Genomic DNA, 23,918 nt, shown 5'->3' with positions numbered 1-23,918 from the left:
TTCAGATGTGAGCTTCACCAAGCCTCCTCACTATCGTAAACACGGGACTCACTCAGTCAGGATCACAGGGTAAGACCATCCTGTTCTGTGGACACTTTAGAATGGTCTGTTCTCTGTGAGAACCTCTGCCATGACTAGTTCCAAGATGTTGGTTGTGTGTGTCTGTGTGTGTGTGTGTGTGTGTGTGACCAGCATCATTCCTTTCCCAGTTTGTCTATCACTCTGAGTTTGGAAAAACACCTTGGCTTCACTGAAAACAAACCTGGATTACCACCCCGCCTCAAACCCCACCCTGACACCCCACACACACACGCCCCTTACCCCACCCTGACACCCCACACACACACGCCCCTTACCCCACTCTCTGCTCCCCATCCTGTATTTTGCAGATAGTGGTCTCCACCTTACTTCATCACCTCTATTTCCCACTTCACTCATCACCTCCAGTCCTCTATGTCGCCCCACACACATGAAGATGCATGCGCATACAAAGAAACACGCACGCTGTTCTCTCCCCCACACCCCAAACCTGGCTTTCTCGTTCTCTCCCACCTAAAACAGATGTACAAGCATGCAGCTACGAACACCCTTTCCACCTGTCCGTTTTGGTTGCATGTGTGTGACCCATCTGTTTCCAAGTGTCTCTGTTTTTGGCAATGCTGGGGTCCCATGTCTCACTTTCCAGCTGGACTAAATTAACACCTTGTTGGTCCGTTAGGTGCGTGTGAAACGTATGTGTGTTTCTGTGCGTGTATACGTGTCTGTGTTTTGCTGAAAGCTGTAGCCAGGGGCTTTTCTGTTTGGCTCAAACAATGCTGTCGCTGGAATAAAAGGGGCTCTAGACAGTGAAGCTGAGAGCCGTCATGGAGGCTGTTTCTCTTCCCTTATCTGATCGGCCATTGATCAAGAGAAACAGAGCATGCATGGGGGATCCTCTTCCTGTCTGCTTGTGCCGTCAGTGTTTGGGTCTTCGTGAGCTTTAGTCATTTGAACTTTTATTGGGTGTGAGTGGTCCTGTGTGTTTTTTATTCGGCAGCTTTAGGAATGTGTGTGGTTTGTCTCACAGCAAAGGTGTGACTTAAACGTTGGTTGAGTTTCTTTGTGTATGTGAGGAAATAAGAAGGCTGTTAAAAGTCAGAGAGAAGCTGTGGTAACAGCACAGCTTCCCACAGGGCTCGAGGCTCTTTGGGTTCATTGGGTCTAATTGGTCAGGCCCCAAGTCCCAGCTCAGCTACGTGACATCAGTACTGCTAGCTGTGCTGGTGTCAGTGGGTGCTTGGTGTTGAGTAGGTCAGTAGACAGCAGGCGTGGGTCTGGCCGTGCCCCCTTTCTGCAGGGCCCGGCCCGCGTTGGCACGACAACACTGTCTGGTCGGCCCGACACGCTTCAGTGGCGACGGTGACGGGTCGCTTAGCGGCTGTCAGAACGGCTGCGTGTCTCCCGTGAACCCGCACCGCTCTCCGCTGACGTGGCGGTTCTTTCGCTGCTCTGGGTCTGACGGGAAAGATGACCAGTGAGTCTGTAGTGAAGGGTGGGGGGGGGAGGGGTGGCAGACCCTGATTTGGGGATGAGCGAGTGGTGATGGAGGGCTTGCGGGGTGTAAACTCCCCACCCCACCCAACCCAACCCCAAACCCCGCAATCCCAACCCACCCCTCCTTCCCCTTCTCTGCACGCTGTGGCGTGGGTGTTTAGACAGACAAAATCCCGTTGTGGTGCGTTCCGCAAAGCCCGGTCCCTGGGAAAGTTTGTGGAGGGGGTATTGAGGTCCAGTGTGGTGGAAAGACCATTGTCTGGCCCACTGATCCACCACTGTAGCGGGTAGACCGGGGGGATCAAGCCCCGGGGAGGAGGTCACGGGTGGGGTCGTTGGGTGGAGTCCAGTGTAGGTGGGTGATGGCGGGAGGGGGAGGGGCGGTGGTATGTCTGTTATTTGTACTGGGGTGAATCGGGGCTAGGGATGAAGGTCCACAGTGGTCTGGTTCTGTGTGAGGCAGACAGACACGCACACACAGTGGAAATCTCCCCGAAACCCACACAATTGCCCTTAGGTCTATTTCAGCTTCTGCTGATTGTCCAGCTGTTTATATTTGTTTATTCTGAGTGATCTGGACACTGACCCTCCTCTGAGAGACATATGACTAATAAAGGGACCTGCTGATTGAAGGCTGACATCGTTGCCAGTTTTTTTGTGGCAGCCTATTGAGTTTTCACTAGAACTATAGAACTTTTCTCAGCATTCCTTTCCTCTTTGGAAAGATAATACGATTGGCCCTTGCGGACTGCAGAGTCCTGAGGCTGACAAACAGGATGGGAATGTAGAAGGGGGGGCGGGGGTCCTGGGGGGGGGACGGGACCGGACATTGGGAACGTTTGGTTTGGGCGACGTTGGAACACTGAGCGACAGGGATGGGTCGTCTGGTAGCTAGGTCCAAGGCATGATGGGAGTCGGGCCCGGGGCAATGCCTCATGCTGAGGACTTGCTGGTTGTGGATGCCTCATGCTGAGGACTTGCTGGTTGTGGATGCCTCATGCTGAGGACTTGCTGGTTGTGGATGCCTCATGCTGAGGACTTGCTGGTTGTGGATGCCTCATGCTGAGGACTTGCTGGTTGTGGATGCCTCATGCTGAGGACTTGCTGGTTGTGGATGCCTCATGCTGAGGACTTGCTGGTTGTGGATGCCTCATGCTGAGGACTTGCTGGTTGTGGATGCCTCATGCTGAGGACTTGCTGGTTGTGGATGCCTCATGCTGAGGACTTGCTGGTTGTGGATGCCTCATGCTGAGGACTTGCTGGTTGTGGATGCCTCATGCTGAGGACTTGCTGGTTGTGGATGCCTCATGCTGAGGACTTGCTGGTTGTGGATGCCTCATGCTGAGGACTTGCTGGTTGTGGATGCCTCATGCTGAGGACTTGCTGGTTGTGGATGCCTCATGCTGAGGACTTGCTGGTTGTGGATGCCTCATGCTGAGGACTTGCTGGTTGTGGATGCCTCATGCTGAGGACTTGCTGGTTGTGGATGCCTCATGCTGAGGACTTGCTGGTTGTGGATGCCTCATGCTGAGGACTTGCTGGTTGTGGATGCCTCATGCTGAGGACTTGCTGGTTGTGGATGGACGGAAAGAGATGAAAGAGGAGAGAGATTTTGCGGGTTGTGTTGCTGGATGAGGGAGGGGGGGGGGAGGGGGGGGGGCACCTGACCTTTAGTGCTCTTGCTGTTGTTGTCTGCAAGATGACAGGAGGAAGGCGTGTCCACTTCCTCTCTGCCCGTCCCTCTCCTTCCTGTTTCCTGTGAGGGGGAAGAGGCAGAGGGGAAATTCCGTATGCTGAGGAATGGAGTGATGTGAATTCAGAAGTTGTGTGTGTAGTGTAGTGTGTGGGTTCTCCATGTAGTTTGGGTACTGTGTGTACTATTCTTATCATTCTGGTGTTTTTCAGCCCAGGCCATAAATAAGTCTGTTTTCAGGATGCTGTTAGAGATGACCGATGTGTTGTCCCAGGCTTTCACAACCTTCAGGATCTGCGTCTCCACTTAGAACTGTTCCCAACACAACCAACTGTGTGCATGTGCAAACGCATGTCTCTGTAGTTAAGATTCAAAGGCATCCGTTTCGTGTGCAATACATCCTTCGTGTACAAGGTTGACAATGGGGTTTAACTCTGTCACAGATCAAGTCATCCTTGAAAATGTGTGTTTCTGTGTGTTTCTGTCTGTCTGCGTATGTGTAACTGTGCACTCTCTGCTAAAATACTTAACTTATTCAATCAGAATAAAATGTAAAAATCTGTAAACATTCGTCCATTAATGATTCCTTCTGGTTATACTTGCAGTTGGGGAGAGGAGAGAACATATGATGGAACAACAAAGAAATATTGGGTGAGAGCTCCTGGTCCTGTATGAATATGGATACATGCATCCTGTCAGAACATACCTACTGGAAATAATGAGTATTTGACTAATATAGTGAATAACTGTTTTTCCAGATTGCTGCCAACTCCTGGGGCAAGAACTGGGGTGAGCGAGGCTTCTTCCGTATTGCCCGCGGGGAGAACGAGTGTGAGATTGAGGCGTTCGTGATTGGGGTGTGGGGCCGTGTCACTTTGGAGGACATGCAAAGTCACCATCATCATGGCCGACGCAAGTAGAGATTCCCACCAGATGCGAGAGATAACTGCTCTAACCCCCACCCAGGGGCCACCACCCAACAACCCCCAGTCCATCTCTCATTTCTCCCCCCTTAACCTTCACAGTGTCCTGAGGGGGGGAGGGGGGGGAAGGCCCAAACAAATCCTTCCCTTGGGGAAGAATTATTCCTCCAATTTTTGGCCATTTCGAGGTTCATGGCGCAAAATAACTTTGTCAGGCCCACCAAAAAAGGCTTTCAGCCTCACAGTGTCAAGACACTGCAATAAGCAGGACTCAGGACTTATTTCTCCAAAGACCACAGTTCACACAATCCTCTCCCCACAGTTTGTCATTGCTTTCCTCCTGCTCGTAAAGGCTGGAGAACCAGTTCTCCTCACGTCACCTCACTTTTGACAAAATAACTAGATTTATCTCAAAATAACACTCACTCTGCCCTCACGTTCATGACAAAGTGTATTATTTCACTCTTACATTACATTACATTATTTTTCACCCTGGTCGATGGGGTCCTGTCCTGTCCTGGTAGGTTCAGAGTGCACACACATTCCAAGATATAGGAGTATGTCAAGATGGGCCTGGGGAAAGGCGTTATTATGGGTTAGGTCAACTGTCCCTTTAGATCACTGGATGTCCTTCTCTGTCCCAATAGCAAAACAACATAGAGTTGATGTCAATTCCACTGTGAGGTAACGCAGAGAATGACACTCAATGTTATTCTGCTGTACTGTACCACGTAGGCAATTATCGTTCAAATAATAATCTGCAATGATCACATTCCTTAAAACTATACACCAAAAATCAACAACCAGAACACATTTATTTGATTTTAAAATATGATGTAGGTTATCATTTGGTCAAACATATATACATTTTCCCATAATATATACGTGTAAAATACTTTAATCTACTGTTATATTTTTTGTGGTTTGACAAAACACCACTCAGACAGGTATCAAATGCCTTATAATAAATAATAACGGTTTACTGTCTCGGGCTTCTAGATAGCTTGTTTATGATAGTCTTAATCTATTAAATTCTGTGTACACTGTGCTACAATTACATGCTATTTTTGTTGCTGCTGTATTTTCTCTTATCTTATGGCTTTAAAGAAAGCCTATTGCCTTTCGCATACATCCCCCCTATCTTTCATGACCAGTTGCTTTGAATCATGCTGCCTGTCGACAGTAAACACACAAATCAAATGGGTACCTCTTACTACAGGAAGAGGGGAGCTAAAGTCTGTTCGGCGCTGATTCATGGTCATATTTCATGCGAGTCGGACAACAGTTGTAACTGAACCCTAACTCACCAAGAGCTAATGCTTCACTAGTGTTGCTAATGCTAACTGTATTGTATATTTTATTATTATTATTATTTCTGTATTCCGGACACACAAAAAACGGTCCATAGCACAATACAAAACATAGCAAAAGACAGACAAATACAAGATAAAACACATACAATCGTCTTGTTGTGAACCTCTACTGTATACTCCGAGGCTCTGCGAATCCAAAGAAGTATTAATTAGTGCAGACAGTGTATTAGCATCTACTATCGTTTCTGTCACTAGTTAGGTGCTTCTTGATAGAGTCCTCCACAGTCATTTGCAAATCTTACAAAACAACAGAATGTACTGTCTCAGTTTCCACAGACGACTGCTGTCTTAATGCATGTCAGCATCCTCTGACTAAAATGTAAAAAAATTGGTTAATTAGTGATTCCCAGGCTCTGAGATGCCAGCCCCTTCCTACAACATCAACAACCTCTTCTCCATAGAGTTTCACTCTGGACGGTTCCTCTGCAATAACTATGTCACAATTTCCTGTGGTCCTTATTGTAATCTCCCCTAGTCTGGGCCCCATCATCTCCTCAGAGGAAAGATATACACATGAGAGAAAAGAGTTGTCTGGATGTGTCTGGATGAACAAGCAATGTCCAGGACTGTATGGAGGGCTATAGAGAGGCAGGGGCTGGCCTTGCACGTCAGCTACAAGTACAGAATCTTTAAAGAAGTTCAATCGGAGCGAGAGGAGAAGAGGGCGATCAAAGGAATGGTGCACCTGGGTGAATTGCATCATGGGTCAGCGAGGCGATGCCAGGAAGGCTGACAGTCAGCCTTCATGGGTTTAGAGTACATGCCCCTGGTTTTGTGCCAACTCAGTTTCTTGCAAATGTGTCTTTGTTTTTAATTGATATCACAACGAGGCATATGTCTTGGTTTCACTAAGTCACAAACTCTGTGTGACTTTGGAAAGACCAGGCACAGATGGCACATGGCTGTGATGGCTTTATCAGGACTCCTTCATTCTTTATGAACTATTAAACAGTAGAGTTGGAAGGTATAGCACATATATTTTAGATTAGTCGTGACTGTTTTAACCTAAAGTAAATGTTCTACCATAGATATATCATAGGTGTTTCCTGGTGAAATTTCTCAGTTCCGAACATAATTCAATTACTCAGCCAGACCTTATAGTGTTTTAGGTACAGAATATAACTGTTTGCCTATGTGTTGTATAAGCCTATTGGTGTTTTTTCCCATGATTGAAGCCAGACAGTTGTTTCCTTGTAGTATAAGCCAATGAGAGACAGTCTGGATCAATGGACTGAGAGAGAGAAAGAAAGACAGGCAGAAGCAAGCCAGTGGCTCCAAGTCATGCGGAGGAATAGAGTGGAATTTGGCCAAAGCAAGATACATAAGTTGGACTTACTGCCTGTTTAAATACGTTCCACTAGGTTTCTGTTTAGACTGCCCATTCAAGGTGGATGATAATTTAACTGACAGAGGGTTTGGGCAAGGTGCTAATAATGTTGAGAGTGGATGGGAGGTGCATCGGTCAAGAAGTGTGTCATGGTCATTCCTCAAGCTTTTTGGTCCCAATGATGAAGACCAGAGGGAGCTGCTCTAGGTGATAAGGTTACTCAAATATAACAAATGACCATGAACCTCAAACAATTTATCTTCATCACTTAACCAACTGTTCCCCCCCCAAAAAAAACAGTCAAAAAGTTTGTTTTTAGAGACGAAGAACTACTTCATATTCAGACTTTTTATTTATAAGATGTGTAAATTATATACTTTAACTTTTTTCTGTGCAATGTTTATTATCTCTCTGTCTCTTGTAATGTGTGTAAATGCAAACCATGATTTTGTTCACTTGCACAATAAAATCTTTCAAAACGAATTAGTTATCTGTTGTGTTATAACAGCGACATCATTATCTATGAAACTCGAAGGAAACAGGAGCACGAATAATATTAAGGAAAAATATCAAATGTGTTTTTTACATTTTAGGAAACAAAGCAGAGCTGCAGGTACTGAATACTAGAATCTGTTGTCAGGACCGGATTGAGGGGGCAGACAGTGGTAGGTGGGGGTCGGGATTGTTTGAAACCCACGGGATGGGGCAGAGGTGGGGTGAGGATAGTTTGCACAGGACAATGCTGTGTCAGCTCTCTCCTCAACTGCCGAGAATCATAACTAGACACTGAAAAGCACACACACACACAGTCGTCTAAGAGAGAGTGTTAGTCAGTTCATATACATGTGTGCGTATCTTATTTGTTTACATTTAGTCTTTTAGCATTTGTTGGCTTACGTATCTATTTATTTGCTTATATATCTGCCTGTTGTGTACTGCTGGTGTTTGTTATTCGCTCAAACTGTGTTGGGGGCAGTGTGTGAGTTTGCATGGATGTGTGTGAATGTATGTGTGCCCACGTGCACAACTGCACTCGTGTGTGTTACCCACAAGAGAACATCTGCCGTAAGTACTTAACTCTCATCGGCAGAAAGAGGATCTTTTGAAGCGCAAGTAATTATAGGTCTTTCAAGAGAATCAGCTTAATTGGGTGAATTGTCTCATATTTCAACAGGAAAAACACAGGTGTAGTTTCAGGTGGCATGTCATCAACGAGGAATGTTTTCCCCTCGCATTCCCAGTGCCAACAAGACTTTGGTGATCCTTCTTCTACCTATTAATAGTAGTTTACATTTAGTCATTTAGCAGACGCTCTTATCCAGAGCGACTTACATTATAACTGCTGGGTGTACGAGTTTTGCTTCATGGGTTCAGTCAAGGAAAAGAACAGGACTTTGATCAGCAGACCGGTAAACACGTTTCAGTCCATTACTGTAATCCCAGACAAACATTCAGTTCTACAATCCTCGGGATTACAGGAGAAAAGAGGAAACACAGGAATCACATGACCTTGTGCACCTGGTATATGTCTGAGGGAAAAGTATGTTGTGTCCCTAACTTCATCAGTGACGCGAAAGGGGATGATTGTTGATGACAAGTTATTTACATTTTTGTCATAGCTTATGAGTCACAGATGGCATAAATTCATTACCTCGACATGGACTGTTCACCCTCTTACAGCTGATGCTTAAGCCTCATCAGCAGAGGTGGAGAATGAAGCTGTGATTGTATGTAAGGCATTTGGGGGGGGGGGGGGGAAATGAAGTTTCCACACCAATGTGGATGTGGTCTGGGTGTTCTTTTGCAAGGGGAATTCTGTTCTTCTCATCATTGACTGAAGAATGTTCTAGAACCTTCCCAGTGTTCCACATCCTTTTCTTTGTCACCTAGGTGTTCTTCAGGACGTCAGCAAGACAAGCCCATTGCCCAAGACAATGTGAGTTTCTACATGACGATAATGAAGGGAAACTCCTCACCCATAAACAAACAAAAATAAAGGAGACTGGTTTCACTTTTACCTTCAGGTTTCTTGTGCTGATGCCATGCCAAACACAACTGCCTTCAAGAGGGTCGCCAGAGAAGCAGATTTCTTTATCAAGTTTCTCTATGTTTTATTGTTCTCAAAAGCACTGTTGTGCTTTGGTTTGATTACAGACTGTTATTGCACATCCCCTTCCTGGAGGCCTCACGCCATAGATTGTCACTGAGGCACCCTCAGGTCAGGGCTACCCAATTAAGGAGAGCATTGGAATGTCTCTCTAAGTTGAGGAATGCCATATGGTTAGAAGACAATGGAAAGCATGTAGAGATCCCTTTCAGATGTGTTGTGGTGACAGTTTACTTGTTACCGGGGCGATGGTGGTTATCTGGTGCGCTGTCCATGCAAAGTTCAGAGCAATGAGGAACAACGTCTAGGTGTGTTTTTTTGTTGGTTTTTATGTCTGGGTGTAACTTGAGTGCTTTGTTATGTTGAATCACAGTAGACATCAAGAAGGTACTGTTCTGCTTCTATCGTCTCATCTTTTGGTTTTAGTCTACTTGTGGTAATAAAGGTTAGTATGAGGAATGACTGTCATTGATTTGACTGGTTAAGTGCTGCCACCTTGAGGTCAGGAATGTCCACGCACCACCATTAGGTTTGGAATGAGCAGGATGATCTAGAATGCGTAACAAGACACACTGTTTGAGAGGTACTTTATTGTGAAATTAAAACATGCCAAACCAACATGCTTCTATTCCTTCCCAAGTTCGAAACTCATCCAAACATTAAGTCCCCTTAACTTGCAACGGATTGGACATGGCTCATGAGGTAATTATGATTATGATTCTGTCAGCATTTCTCAGAATTCCCTTTGTAAAGACCTTGATGAGGTTGATAATGTGTATAAATAAATTAAGCACCATTGTATAAGTTCCCTTCGTGTCTCATGACTCTCTTCCAACCAGACTTACTGCTGATATCCAGGGGTCCACTGAGTCGTAGAGTCAGACACTTTTTGACTGTCGTCCAGTCATGAAGGCGCATCAAGCCTCTCTGGACACGGTCGTTGAATGTAGGTTTGTCCTCTGGTTCTAAAGTTTGTGGAGATTGAGTGAAGGCCGTGTCCCTCTAGCGAGGGCTGGTCCCCCTCCTGCACTCATGCATTCTGTAGGCGCACATGTAGAAAATACCTGGAACAGAAAGACGTTTTGTGTTAAATTGATCTAATTCCGTCTAATCAAAATAATTTAGAGAAGGGAGATTGAATATAATATTTGCATGTCTAATTCTTACCTGCAAAGAAGGTCATGAGCAGAGCCACCCAGCCCAGTATGTATGACCAGGAGAATCGCCAGTCACCGAAGCGCTTGCCCAGGAAGTTGACTGTCACACCCGTGTAGATGGCCATGGCCAGCAGAACAAATAAAGCTGGTAGAAACAGGGGTGTAGATGATCAATGTGTGTTTTTACATGTGTACATGTGCGTTGATTTGTGTGTGTGTGTTTATTTGTGTATGTTTGTGTCATCTTTTGCAAAGTAAATGTTGGAAATAAATGGGGACTCACTGGAGACGAAGAACATGATCCCTGCAGCGAAGGAGCGATTGAACCTCTCAAAGGTGGAGAAATGTGCGAAGGACAGGATGCCTGCGATGATGCCGGCGAAGCACGACATCCCCGACAGGATCATGAAAGCACGTGTGGCATTCCAGTAAGCTACATAAAGATTTCCAATAACTGTTGGATTAACTGTGCGGTTTATATCTACTTCTGTCATAGTGGTGTATTCATTACATTACATATTCAGTCAAATGACATGACATTACCAACACATCCAACATGATATGGCGCGATCTAGTAATATTGCTTCAACTGATTATCTGCATTAACCCTTGTGTTCTCCTCGGGTCGTTCTGACCCATCAGTCATTGTGACCCACCGTCGTATTGCGACAACTTTACCGCATACAAAAACAAAGTGAAGCATTTTCTTTTAACCGTCGGGCTGTCTCAGACCCCCCACATTGCGAAGGTTAAAAGAAAAGTATTTTTATTTGTTTTTGTATTGGGTAAAATTGGGTAAACACAATGATGGTTCGTTATGAACCTTTGGGTCATGTGACCCGAAGGCAGCACGAGGGTTAAGAGGAATATAATTGACACAAGGTCAGCATGACATATTTCTTTTTTGACGATAGATGGCGCCATATAGCAGTATTCCTTTGCATCAGCAACAGGTCTGTCCTATGAAGGAACCCAACCATTCCCTCTGGGCGCCCTATCTTGTGTAGCATATGTGGGTTGTATGGGCGTGGGTGTCTCACCGATGCTGTCCGTTTGCATGTAGCACTTGCCCGACATGCAGTACCTCCACAAGCCCTGGTGAGCGTAGCTGCCAGACAGACGGTACTGCATCCAGTAGTCTGTTGCCGTTGAGACCACCAAGAGAATGTTCCCAACAAAGGCGCAGAAGAGGCCTCCGCCCATGAAACTATACATCCTAACCTGAGATTGTGGGGCTGCAGCAGAGCACCTGAACCTGGGGTAGGAGGGATGAAGGGGTTAGCAATTGTAAAATACATGTATGTTCGTTTACATATTGTACACACACACAAACACAAATTTAGACAATATCACACCTCTAGGCGTACCGTTATGCATGTATTCATCTATATTTTAAGTCAATCAGTCAATCAAATGAATAAATGTAAATCAGACATTTAATTAACTGCCTGTACTGGTCATTACAGACATACAGTCCAGGTATCTAAATACTTGTTTGCTGATATAATATCTGTAAAAAAATTGCATTTATTGATCTAAGTAAAGTTAACCCACAAAGAACTAAAACAAACAGAAAAAAACATTATCATTTAACAACAGCAGTTTTCCTTTAACATCAACATTTCTTTTCCGCTATTGTCAGACTGTTAGACTGTGGATTGTTGGACTGAGAAAACCCATTTTTTGTTTTGCTGAGCCACAAGATAAAGTCAAAGCTTATAAAACCATATTCTAGTGCAATAATACAAGTAAAGCAGGTGATGGTTTTTTTCTGCATTGTATGTTTAAAAGCCAGATAATCAACTGCCATTCAATTGATAGTTAACTGTACGCCAAGGTATTTACAGTGTCATCTCTGAATAAGGTTAACATTAACTTACGTTATATAAAATGATTGTCTTTACCTTGTTTCTTCTGAGAACGGCTCACCTTTACAGGTTAAAGAAAGAGGGAGATAGGGAAGGAGAGGGACACAGGTTTCGAGCTGGGAGAGAGAGAAAGAGTCAAAGAGAATTCCACTGGGCGAAATTCCAAAAAAGTTATCCTATCCGTTTTTTCTGTTGATGGAAGCAGAAACTGAACCATCCTTCCCCTGTATTGGATACGCTTGAACAAGGCACCATGGAGGGGGGGGGGGGGGGGGGGGGGGGGTGTAGGGTACACATGACTCCTGCCCTTTCTCTCTGTGTGGGGGACTATGTGTATGGGGTGGCGACTGTGTTTTTTCTGTTTAGTTTGTTTGTGAATGCTGTGTTCTAGAACTGAGGATGTGCTTGAGTCTGCATTACTGCTGAATTCAATGCAACATGCTGAGTCCAACGTTTTTCATTCAGTGGAGACGCTTTGGCGACAGACGCATGCAGGAATGGTGTCTGGAACTAATTGGGTCCCTCTTTATATCTTATGTTTTGCTACAGGTCTATTGTGTCCCCAGGTAGCTGTGAAATTAAGCCATATTCTTGTAAAACATTATAAAGTTTTACAGTTGTGACATTATGTTGTGATGTTTTAATTTTTAAAGATAAGCTAAGTGAGTTAATATGATTTTTTACGTCAGGAGTAAAAGCACCAACAAGCAAACACAAATTCACAGACTCCCACACGTGCTCTCAAGACAGTGATAGGAGGTTCCATCAAAAGGAGAAGGTCATCTGGCTCAGAAATGTCATACCCTTTATCAAATGCAAGCGCCAGTGTGTCATTACTGATTCAATGGATCATCTATCCATTGAGACCGCCATTTTATTATTATCTGCCAATCAGTGTTAGCATTTAATCACAGACACTAAGAAGAAGCAGACATATATCTGAGGATATGTGGCTGGCTGAGCTGTTTTGATCATAGCCCATCCTAGGCTATATGTCAGACTTCCAAACTTCTTTACTTTAACTTGAGTGAAAAAGTGTAGTCCGTACTTGAACTTTTTCCAGTCTTTTTAAACGTGAGTATATGTACTTCTACTTGAGTGAAGGATGTACTTTTGCCATCTATGCCTTTGACAAATTACAAGCATGCTAATATTTTGCTACATTTCAACACCCAGTGGAATGACAGAGCAATTTTATTTAAAAGGCATTGTAATCAGAACACTTTCTTTAGATTGGATTCCAATTTAATAGGGAATTCAAGTTTGACTCAGTATGGTTTCGAATACAATACAATTCTGAAGCCAGAATTTATTCAGAATTGATTCACCTCCACAATGAAGGATGAAGGTTGTGAATTGAATTTAAAGAAATAAACTGTCCAGGCTCATAGCAAGGGACGGAAGAGTAATTACATGTTTTTCATTCTTATTTGTGATCTTTTCTCGAAGGAAACTGTGAACTATAATGACCCGGAAGAGGACACAAAATCCAGGCGATTCCAGCGGAGGAGTAAAGATGGCTGACAACGGCGGCGCAGATCCTGTGAATAACAACAATAATACAACTGTTGCTTCCGAGGGAACTATTATTAAGGTTACAGTCAAAACCCCGAAAGATAAGGAAGAAATCGCGATCTCGGAAGATGCATCTGTCACCCAGGTTGGTTCAATATATCAATATGGAATCCCACTTCCTATCTATGCTAGTACAACGTCATGCCCTGGCACTTCCCTTGCTTGCTTTCCCTGGTCTACTTAGCAAGCTAGCTTAGCTTTAAGTGTGTGCATGTTGTTTGTTAGCTAGAGAATAAGCGTGTCAGTAGTTAGGCATAACTTGTAACAATATTTCTACAACATCACTTTGTTATTTGACAATGTACACGTCAATCTAGTTGGTTAGCTAGCTAAGTGGAAGTTTATGTACTTCATTAATTTATCTTTGATTGTAAGATACACAGATAGCTAGCCAGCTAGCTACCCGGCTGGTAGCTTAATTGACAAACTTGTTAGCGGATAGGTAGTTCCCTTTAGCAAAACCGAAGAGCAGCGAATATGGGCTTAGTGACCCATCTACCCATCTAGTGTTTTGATTACCCAACCGTAGCTCTCTTTAGTATTGATCATAAAGGTAAGATGTGTAAATTAGCTGAAGGCCAAAATAGAGCCTTCTGTCGAGAACATTCTATGTGCCAGCCAATAGGCTAACAACATTCTCTTGAATATAACACTTTACACAGTGAAAAGAACACCATGTCAGCAAATGTTTACTCATACCAGACAGTTGATACATATCCTCTGGATGTCATAATTACCAGAGCTTAGCAAGTACAATGTATGTGTTACAGTCCATGATCTGTCATTCATTAATTAGTTGGTAGCTAAACTTAACTGTTGTTAGTTTTATTCTGAGCCTGAAGTTTAGTTTTATTCTGAGCCTGAAGTTTTGATATACATAATTTGTATGCTTATTCTGAATGATCTTGACAAATATAGAGGCCATCTTATTAGGTAGATACACTAAAAACAGATTCTTAAGTTAGGGTCATTTGTCTGTCTCAGGCATCACTCTCGGCTATTAAATACTTGCTATCTAATCTGAATCTGAAATGATGTATTGACCAATGTAAGTGTAGTCAAGAATGCTTAAAGAGCAATATGACAATATGGTTTCCACATAGTCTGTTTATTGACAAACGTGAAGCAAGATTTAAAAAAAAAGATTATCAATTGACTCATAGCGTGACTGTTTGTCCTTCTTTGTACGGGATTACATTTTAGCCTGTTGTGAAATAAGCTGAAAGAGTGATTTGGTGCATTTGTAATCAGGGTTGAACACCCTTAATAGGATTGAGTAGTTTCCTAGGAATGTGGCCTTCAATACCTGCAGTATAGTTAAAGTTTGTCTTGGACGGCTAATTGTTTTAACTTTTTCTTTCCCTTTTGTCTCTGTATCTTTCTCTCTCTCCCATATCTCAGTTTAAGGAAGAGATATCGCGGCGGTTCAAAGCGAAACAGGACCAGTTGGTTCTCATTTTTGCAGGGAAGATCTTGAAGGATGGCGACTCACTTAACCAGCACGGCATCAAGGATGGCTTGACTGTCCACTTGGTCATCAAGACAGCGCAGAAGTAAGACCACACAACCACAGATAATCAAGATGCTGTGTCTAAGGGATTTCAGTTTGGAGGCCGATTTCAGTGATTCCGGGATTCATCTATATGCTTTGCATAAAATATATATTGCCGTATTTGATATAGAAAATATGGCAATATTAGTAACCTATATTACATTTACATTTAGTCATTTAGCAGACGCTCTTATCCAGGGCGACTTACAGTAAGTACAGGGACATTCTCTCCGCCATATTAATTACATTTGTGTTAGGTTAGGTGTATTTATATATTTTTCAACAAAGATATGAACAACATCTCATGATCGTTGTTTGCTTATCCTCCCAGGGCAACAGATGGCGCGAGTTCACAGGCATCCTCCTCAAACTCCACCCAGGCAGGAGGAGGCAGTACCTCTAGCCCCAGTCCAGCCTCCCATCCCTCCTCCACAGGAGGCACCCCTGGAGGCCCAGCCTCAGCCCCAACACAGACCCCCAACATCCTGAGTAAGATTATCTCCCACCCACCCACTCACCAACCCACACAGTTGAAGTTCATGTAGTCCTTACCGGTCTCCCTCTACCATCTCCTCCTTCAGCTGGCTTTGGAGACCTGTCCAGCCTGGGAGGCCTGGGCATGGGCTCTGCTAACTTCATGGAGCTACAGCAACAGATGCAGAGGCAGCTCATGTCCAACCCAGAGATGCTGTCTCAGATCATGGAGAACCCTCTGGTGCAGAACATGATGTCCAACCCTGACCTGATGAGGCAGATGATCGTGGCCAACCCCCAGATGCAGCAGCTGATGGAACGTAACCCAGAGATCTCCCACATGCTCAACAACCCGGAGCTAATGAGACAGGTGGGGCGAGCAGCTTCACCCAGAGCTCTCAACTGTGGAAACATGGGAATCATTTAGTTATGGATTTGAGATACAAGATGGTGGCACAGCAAATGATGGGTATAGATAGCTCAGAGGTAGAGCAGATCAATAGAGGGTTCAAACCCCCCCCTGTCATGTGGGATTCAAATGCTGCTAAATGAATCCATTTACATTTCATTTACATGATGGTAAGCTTTTTAACGGACCAATCACCTTTCCTCTTCCTGTTCGTCGTCCTCCGGTCCCCCCTCCCCCCAGACCATGGAGCTGGCCCGAAACCCTGCCATGATGCAGGAAATGATGCGTAACCAGGACCGAGCGCTTAGCAACCTGGAGAGCATCCCTGGGGGTTACAACGCCCTGAGAAGGATGTACACCGACATCCAGGAGCCCATGTTCAGCGCAGCCAGAGAACAGGTACCTGGTCACTAACCCTTAACCCTCTTAGCTTCATGTTGATGGCCTTTAATATCAGTACTTTTTCATTGTTTCTCACTGTAACCATATGATTTAGTCATTTAGCAGACGCTCTTATCCAGAGCGACTTACAGTAAGTACAGGGACATTCTCCCCAAGGAACGTAGGGTGAAGTGCCTTGCCCAAGGACACATCATTTGGCACGGACAGGAATCGAACCGGAAACCTTACGATTTTATAGCCCTACTCCCTAACCGCTCAGCCATCTGACCCCCATATCACTGTTACCACCACTGATGGTGACCATTGATGATCTCTTTTCCCCTCCAGTTTGGCAACAACCCCTTCTCAGCCCTGGGAGGCAACACGGACGGTTCGGGCGTGCAGCCGTCCAGGACCGAGAACCGCGAGCCCCTGCCTAACCCCTGGGGCCCCCCCAACGCCGGCAACCCCTCGGAGAGCGGGGGGGGCACCACGGGAGGCCCAGGCACCACCACCACCGCCGCCGGTGGCACCACCCCTTCCGTGTCGAACCCTCTGGGGATCAACGCGGCCAGCCTGGGCAACGGTAAGAGGTCCTGGGGCACGCGTGAAATGTGCACCCTGGAGGCACACAGTGTGGACTTGTATACACACACACACATACACTCTAACACCTTCCCTCCTTTCCCTGTGCACCAGGGATGTTCAACAGTCCCGGCATGCAGAGCCTAATGCAGCAGATCTCGGAGAACCCCCAGCTGATGCAGAACATGCTGTCTGCTCCGTACATGCGCAGCATGATGCAGTCCCTGTCCCAGAACCCTGACGTGGCCTCCCAGGTTTGTCCAAGACCTTTCTAGAAAACCTTCCCTAGATCCCGCATTCGTGTTAAGGCTGGTTAGCTCTGTGCATACCATGTGTGTGTCAAGGAAGGGTGGTGGTAGAAGTGCTGCAGCTGGTCTGTGACAGGATCCTGACCCTTCTTCCTGTTTCCTGGCTCTTTCTCTCTCCCTTTTCCCCAGGTACTGATGAATAATCCCCTGTTCGCCGGAAACCCACAGTTGCAGGAACAGTTCAGACACCAGCTGCCAGTGTTTTTGCAGCAGGTACACACTCACACACACACACACACACTTTCATGTGTTCTTCATGATCGTAGAGGATGTGCAGAAGGTGATCGTCCCACCATGTTCTTGCAGATGCAGAACCCGGAGTCCCTGTCGGTGATGACCAACCCCCGGGCCATGCAGGCCCTCATGCAGATCCAGCAGGGCCTGCAGACGCTGCAGACCGAGGCACCAGGACTCATGCCGGGGTACACACACACACACATCCTTGTTTTACTACTCTCGAGGACTCACAATTCAGTCCCTCACCTTAACCCAAAAACCTAATCTAAACCTTGCTCCTAACCCTTAAACTATCAGTAGCCCCCTAAAAAAAACACATAAAATACACAGCCTCAACACCTGGTTATACTGAAGAGTTGTGTACCTGTTCACAGCTTGGCGCCAGGTGGGATCCCCGGCATGCCCTCGACCCCCCTCCCCACGACCCCTCTGCCCACAGGAGGAGGCGTGGCCCCGGAGAACCCCGCCTCTTCGCCGAGCGGCGGGGCAAACCCCTCCCAGCAGCAACTGATGCAGCAGATGCTCCAAATGTTTGCCGGAGCCGGAGGAAGTGTGCCGGTAAATGTTTTAGCTTTCTCTCTCTCTCCATCTCTCTCTCCATCTCTCTCCATCTCCCCTCTCTCTCCATCTTTCCCTCTCTCTCTCTTTCACACACACATGTAAACATACATTCTTATACTGCCCCCCCCCCCCCCCAAAAAAAAAAATTGACCCTTTAGATTTGTCACCAGAGGTAAATATGCGTGGTTTTGCGTGACACCCTAACTGTTCCCCTCCACCCCCCTAGACCCAGACCCCAGAGGTGAGGTTCCAGCAGCAGCTGGATCAGCTGAGCGCCATGGGCTTCATCAACCGCGAGGCCAACCTGCAGGCGCTCATCGCCACCGGAGGAGACATCAACGCCGCCATCGAGAGACTGCTGGGCTCACAGCCCTCATAAAGACACACGCAGACCCACGCACACACGTACGCACACACCTAACACATACATCCACCCTAGTGGGCAAATGGGGGGGGGAGGGGCCAACATTACATACACATGCACGCTCACACACAAGCACACACGATATCTCCAGAGAACCAAGAGAAATTAATCGAATCCCAAACCCACTCGAGGCAAGACCTGGGCAGGATATGTAACAACCTAACTCCACCGCTTCTTGTCAAGTCATTCCCCTAACAAAACAGCAGCTCCCCATCACTTCCTGTTGGCGTCATCCGGAGAGAGCTCTCCCCAGGCCATTGCAGCAGAGCCGGACTAAACCACTCCTCCTGAGGGGTGGCCCGATGCAGAGATCCAGACAAAAGGCACCGTTTTTGCCTCCCGACCCTCATCCAGCGTTGAGATTCCTAAAAGTTGATTTGCTTTTCCTCTTCGTCCGATAAAGCGTGGGTTTATCAAATAGGATGGCACGTTGCAGACAGAAATATAGAGTAGCGATGACTCGGTTCCATTACTTTAGGCTTGGACATTATTCCCTTCTATACATTGTATTTCTATGAAGTTGGGGATGATCCTTCCGGTTGAATAGATGCAATGGTGAGCTGATGAAGGAGGCGGAGAGGAGGACTAAGTCAAGAGTGAAAACTCGAATCGCTCCAGTGTACCCTCCCCCCCCCCTCCCCCCCCCCTCCCCCTCCTTCCAGAGTCTAGCTAGAGATTCTAGCTGCTCCTCTATTTATTGCAAGCGCTTGAGAAGAAGTCCACCCTCCTCCCACCACAGTTGTGATTTGTCATTCCAGATAACGATGTATTCTTTTCAGCCACTACTGCTGTTCCTTCTGTCTCCTCCGGCCCTTTAAGACCTTTGGCATCCTTCTCCTTGGTTCAATTGCAATCCAATTATAAATACACGGTTGGGTGTCAGCAGTGACTTCACACAAACGCATGCGGCCTGAGATGTTTTGTGGCCACGTCACCATCGAATCAGTTGTCATCAAGTGGTCGATCCGAGACAGAAGATAGTCTTTCCTTTCATTTTAATCGGATTATTCATAATGTATTTTAATTTGAGGTGCAAAGTACTACCTAGAGGTGATCTTGTTTTGGTCTCATTCAAAATCTCCTGGGAATGAATGCATTGAATATTACGGAAATGCTTTACTATGTTCCCTGTATGGCTGGCACACAACCGTACCCTCTGTTGTAAATGACGTTCTAGGTAATACTTTCTTGGAGAATCTCGGCATCGTAGTTGTGGTAACCTTGGCAATGGCTTCCATAGCTGTGCTTTGTCTGTTGGCCTCAGCTGAAAACATCCATTTCCCGATGTTGGAAACTAACTTTTAACAGTACTGTACTAAAATAATAAAGTTGGTCAAGAAGAGTTCTCTATGACTGTGTCTGAATTACTGGAAATATTCTGATGCTGCATGTTTTATGCATTTCTTGAAATGTCTAAAAAAAACTAAACAACAAAAAACAATGTATAAATAGATTTAGTGATCATTTTATTTAATGCCACTGTAGCCATCCCTGTTGTACATTCTTCAGTATCATGTTATCCACCTGTGAGTAATATTCAACAGGTACAGGCTGGCTGGAGAGCTCTAGTAAAGGAGAGGGACAAAGAAGAGGGTGGAGTCTCGTGATGACAACACGCTGGTAGTTCTACCTGTTCCACCTGCTCTTGCGCTTCTGCCCTCTCTTCCCTGTTTCCCTCCCCCGCCTCTCTGTGTCAACGGAGCCACAACAGGGATCGGCAGGCAGCGCGTCTTGGTGTGTCTGGCTGTCCATGGTCAGGTGCAGCCTCCCTCTATCCACAAATAAAAGAAGAAGAGGGTTGGTTCAGGCAAACCTGTTTCGTGTCTCAGTCTCAATCCTCCGTTTTCACCCTTTTTTTTGGACTGTCGAAAAGGAGAAGATTCCCTGTGGCAGTTGTGTCTCCTACCCTCTCGTGTACCCGTCTCTCCTGTCTCATGGTGTGACCAGCCCCGGGAGTAGGATTCTACTGGAGCGCAGCTCTACAGCATGGGCTCTGACGAGGCGTACAACTTTGTCTTCAAAGGTTAGTGGTCTGTTTGTCTTTCCTAGGTAAACACAGCCTCTGGTGGGTTTTTATATTCCACATCAGTTGGGGGCAAAGGGCAGTTTGATCCTTTAGTGCTCTCAGGTGGAACAAGGAACTAGGAGTGCAGTGTAATGAGAGCAGGGAAATTCAGGGGAACCAGGAAGTGACAGGTGGCTGCCATTGTAGAGAACTTTATTTACCCCGTTGACGTTGAAGAACATAAGCCTAGTTGATTTCAACTGCATTTCAAATGCTTGAATTGCCCTCTGTTACACAGTCAAATGTTTGTAGTTAAACTGTGTCTTATCAGGACTAGCGAGTTGCCTTTTCATTCCAAACATTCCAACAAAGTGTCATCTAGAGGTACGCATGCCATTAAGTGAGATCTGATGTCATCAAGTGCTAGGTTGAGTGAACTGCACACCTGTTGACATCTACAGAATATACCGCCAAGGACATTGTGATTTACAATAGAACAAGTCCAATTTCTGTACAGAAATTGGACTCATTTGATGCTTTTTTTGTTTTATAAATGGCATGAAGTTAACTCCATTACTATCCCATAAAACCATAGTGGTTTTAATAGGAGAATCCGGTGTGGGGAAAAGCAACCTGCTGTCCCGTTTCACCAAGAATGAGTTCAACCACGACAGCCGGACCACCATCGGTGTGGAGTTTAGCACGCGCACCGTCCAGCTAGACACCTTCACCATCAAGGCTCAGATCTGGGACACGGCAGGGCTGGAACGCTACAGGGCCATTACCTCTGCGTGGGTGCACCAACACACCTCTCCACCCTCCCTCCATCCCCCAATAACCACCTCCCTCCACCCCTGGAATAATCATCTCTTTCCACCCCCCCCAAATAATTACCCTCCCTCCACCTCTTGAACAAATAACTCCTTCCAACCTCTCTCCACACTTTAAATAATCCCCTCCCTCCACACCTTAAATAATATCCTCCCTCCCCACCTTAAATAATCCCCTCCCTCCACACCTTAAATAATATCCTCCCTCCCCACCTTAAATAATCCCCTCCCCCCACACTTTAAATAATCCCATCCCTCCACACCCTAAATAATCACCTCCCTCGTTTGGGAGACAGTATCAAATCTCACCCCGCTCCTTTGCTTATCCAACCAGATATTACAGGGGGGCAGTAGGAGCTCTGCTGGTCTACGACATCACCAAGCATCTGACCTATGAGAGCGTGGAGCGCTGGCTGAAGGAGCTGTACGACCACGCAGACCCCCATATCGTGGTCATGCTGGTGGGCAACAAGACAGACCTGGAGACCCAGAGGACAGTGCCCACGGAGGAGGCCAAGGACTTTGCAGGTGGCCGGCTCACAACATCCAGCGATACTTTTCACCCTGACGTGCATGTGTGATCTGACCCTGGTTGTGTACTGTGGTTTGGCTTGGCTCTGAGTGTCAGTGTGAGTCGATTTAACAGCGTCTCCCTGTCTCTCTGTCTTCCTGTGCAGAGAAGAAGAACGTGTTGTTCATGGAAACCTCCGCTCTGGACTCCAGCAACGTTGAGACAGCCTTCCATGACGTGCTCTCAGGTACACATCATGGCAGAAACTAAATGTCTTAAAGACATTTCAATTCAAGATGATGTTGTGTCGTCGTCATGTTTGGTGCCTGTATGATATCGGAACTCTCTCAGTGGTTCAACGGCCAGAGTGTAGCCATTAGCCGGCGCTGGTGATTATTTGAATCCGGCAGTTTGTGCTCGAAGGTCTAGCTGTGATAATGCCATCTTCTCAGAGAGTTTCTCCCATGACATTCACCAATCCTCTCACAACTCACCAAGGCTTCTCTCTCTCTCTCTCTCTCTCTCTCTCTCTCTGTTTCTCTCTCTGTTTCTCTGTCTCCCCCTCTCTGTCTCCCCCTCTCTCTCCAGCAATCCACAAAAAGGTGGCCAGTCGTGAGGTGACCCGGGGGTCCATCAGCGCTGTGACCCTGTCCAGCCCGACGGGCCCAGCCAGCGAGGCACAGACGGAGCGCAAGACCTGCTGTAAGAACCTCTGACCCCTCCACAACCTTTTCATAAAAATCATGTTAAAAACGTTTCTTTTTTTAATATATATATATATATGTAATATATATATCCAGCTTTTTATCAGGTTTTTGGATTAATTGATTGTTGTTTGTTAGATTTAGGGGTAGGTGAAATTGTCATTCCTTCCCCTAGACTTTACTCCACACTGCTAATTCTGTAAAGGTGGCGAATGAGTGTCCTGAAAATGCATCCACTCCAGTGTGGATGTTTTAGTCAATAAAGCTGGCCTATTTTAGTTGGCGTTGTGTGTCGTTTATTGCCACTGTTGTCCTCTAGATGGCAGTGTTGATTCATAGTGACTCAGGGGTGATGCAAGGATTTAAGTATTCAGCTGCTCAATGCTTTTATCTAAAGAAACATACAATGCAGGGGGATTCAAACCTGCAACATCTTGATCAGCTGTCAAGTGTTCTACCTACTAAGCTTTATCCTCCCATTCTGCTGGGGACTTCATTTTTTTGGGGGGGGGTCATAAAAGTATGAAAATTGTGTTCTTGGGATTAGTGACAAACCTGATTTTTTTTTCCACCTGTTTTGTAACAAGGAATACGTGTAGTTTAGCATGAGAGTGCACACACACTGTGTGTGTGTGTGTGGTGCATGTGTGTGTGTGTGTGTGTGTGTGTGGTGGTGCGTGTAGAAGTCTGTGTGCGTATCATCTGTGGACCATGATTTTAATTGGTCCTCATACAGTTTGGCTGGGGGACTACAAATCCTACCTATTATATTGGTGGTTAATGATATTCTTGACAGATATTGCTCTATCTCTCTCTCGCAGATGTGCACGCAGGGTACCCAGTGGTGTGCGGGTTTGTGTGTGTCTGTGTGTCTGTGTGCGTCTCGGTGGGTTATTTCTCTGCAGGAGATGATCATTTGCCACAGTGAAATGACCACAAGTTTTATAGATATTTTTTCTAAGAGTATAAAATATGGAACTGCACGGGCCAAAAAATGTTTAATAATTTCCTGTGAATTATGATATTTTTATAGAGATAGTAAAAGCATATGGTTTAATAATCAAGGTGATCTGAGCCAGCTGTGCAAGTTTAGAGGTTGGTCAGGAAATCCGTAAATTTGGATCTGTGTGGAGTGGAGGTGAGGGTTATGTTCACAGAGATCATGAAAATACCTAGAAGCTGGAGGGGAAAACTCACCAGTGACGTGAGATTTGTTACTCTACTTCTCAACGTGTTCCCCCTTTCAAATCTTCCCAGATACGTCGACCGAGAATTGACCCCTCGCTCGCCGTCGAGAGGGTGAACTTGGAATGGTCGGAAAAGTGAGGATTTAGACCAGCCATGTGGTGGCCATTACCCAATCACCGTTTGACATGTGTAG

General features: G+C 45.8%; 4 protein-coding genes across 4 annotated transcripts in view; 3 read left to right on the top strand and 1 right to left on the bottom strand.

Moving 5' to 3' along the window:
- The window catches only part of tinagl1 (tubulointerstitial nephritis antigen-like 1), a 25,471-nt gene extending 18,139 nt beyond the window's left edge, over positions 1 to 7,332 (top strand). The window contains 3 exon segments of the mRNA XM_062487199.1: positions 1 to 69; positions 3,832 to 3,877; positions 3,985 to 7,332. The exon segment at positions 1 to 69 is cut by the window's left edge and continues 55 nt beyond it. Of these exon segments, the coding sequence (XP_062343183.1) occupies positions 1 to 69; positions 3,832 to 3,877; positions 3,985 to 4,146 (277 nt within the window). The 3' untranslated portion in view covers positions 4,147 to 7,332.
- Positions 7,333 to 9,535: 2,203 nt separating this feature from the next.
- LOC134040990 (lens fiber membrane intrinsic protein-like) lies at positions 9,536 to 12,154 on the bottom strand. The gene is made up of 5 exons (XM_062487213.1): positions 12,018 to 12,154; positions 11,154 to 11,368; positions 10,397 to 10,546; positions 10,124 to 10,258; positions 9,536 to 10,020 (listed from the first exon to the last, which is right to left on the bottom strand). Exons 2-5 carry the CDS (start codon positions 11,326 to 11,328, stop codon positions 9,959 to 9,961), a joined length of 522 nt encoding a protein of 173 aa, XP_062343197.1. The 5' UTR covers positions 11,329 to 11,368; positions 12,018 to 12,154; the 3' UTR covers positions 9,536 to 9,958.
- LOC134040979 (ubiquilin-4-like) lies at positions 11,223 to 19,837 on the top strand. Its single transcript, XM_062487197.1, has 12 exons — positions 11,223 to 11,373; positions 13,431 to 13,641; positions 14,958 to 15,109; positions 15,440 to 15,597; positions 15,690 to 15,952; positions 16,232 to 16,390; positions 16,721 to 16,958; positions 17,072 to 17,211; positions 17,395 to 17,478; positions 17,572 to 17,687; positions 17,877 to 18,060; positions 18,290 to 19,837. The coding sequence occupies exons 2-12, from the start codon at positions 13,447 to 13,449 to the stop codon at positions 18,440 to 18,442; spliced, it is 1,842 nt and encodes a 613-aa protein (XP_062343181.1). The 5' UTR covers positions 11,223 to 11,373; positions 13,431 to 13,446; the 3' UTR covers positions 18,443 to 19,837.
- A 334-nt stretch (positions 19,838 to 20,171) lies between these two features.
- LOC134040988 (ras-related protein Rab-25-like) lies at positions 20,172 to 22,815 on the top strand. The gene is made up of 5 exons (XM_062487211.1): positions 20,172 to 20,510; positions 21,088 to 21,283; positions 21,657 to 21,850; positions 22,000 to 22,080; positions 22,422 to 22,815. The coding sequence occupies exons 1-5, from the start codon at positions 20,474 to 20,476 to the stop codon at positions 22,547 to 22,549; spliced, it is 636 nt and encodes a 211-aa protein (XP_062343195.1). The 5' UTR covers positions 20,172 to 20,473; the 3' UTR covers positions 22,550 to 22,815.
- The last annotated feature ends 1,103 nt before the right edge of the window (positions 22,816 to 23,918 follow it).

This window comes from Osmerus eperlanus, chromosome 20 (genome assembly GCF_963692335.1).
Source record: "Osmerus eperlanus chromosome 20, fOsmEpe2.1, whole genome shotgun sequence".
Taxonomy (NCBI): domain Eukaryota; kingdom Metazoa; phylum Chordata; class Actinopteri; order Osmeriformes; family Osmeridae; genus Osmerus; species Osmerus eperlanus.
This window is presented reverse-complemented; position numbering and strand designations above follow the sequence as displayed.

Bases quoted from the DNA above. Each gene is read 5' to 3' on its own strand.
- LOC134040990 (XM_062487213.1), bottom strand. From the start codon at position 11,328: ATGTATAGTTTCATGGGCGGAGGCCTCTTCTGCGCCTTTGTTGGGAAC. The intron at 10,547-11,153 runs GTGAGACACCCA...ATCTTTATGTAG, and splicing joins CATGCAAACGGACAGCATCG to CTTACTGGAATGCCACACGT. The intron at 10,021-10,123 runs GTAAGAATTAGA...TTTCTGTTCCAG, and splicing joins GCTCATGACCTTCTTTGCAG to GTATTTTCTACATGTGCGCC.
- LOC134040979 (XM_062487197.1), top strand. From the start codon at position 13,447: ATGACCCGGAAGAGGACACAAAATCCAGGCGATTCCAGCGGAGGAGTA. The intron at 13,642-14,957 runs GTTGGTTCAATA...CCCATATCTCAG, and splicing joins AAGATGCATCTGTCACCCAG to TTTAAGGAAGAGATATCGCG. The intron at 17,212-17,394 runs GTTTGTCCAAGA...CCTTTTCCCCAG, and splicing joins ACCCTGACGTGGCCTCCCAG to GTACTGATGAATAATCCCCT.
- LOC134040988 (XM_062487211.1), top strand. From the start codon at position 20,474: ATGGGCTCTGACGAGGCGTACAACTTTGTCTTCAAAG. The intron at 21,284-21,656 runs GTGGGTGCACCA...TTATCCAACCAG, and splicing joins TACAGGGCCATTACCTCTGC to ATATTACAGGGGGGCAGTAG. The intron at 21,851-21,999 runs GTGGCCGGCTCA...CTTCCTGTGCAG, and splicing joins GGAGGCCAAGGACTTTGCAG to AGAAGAAGAACGTGTTGTTC.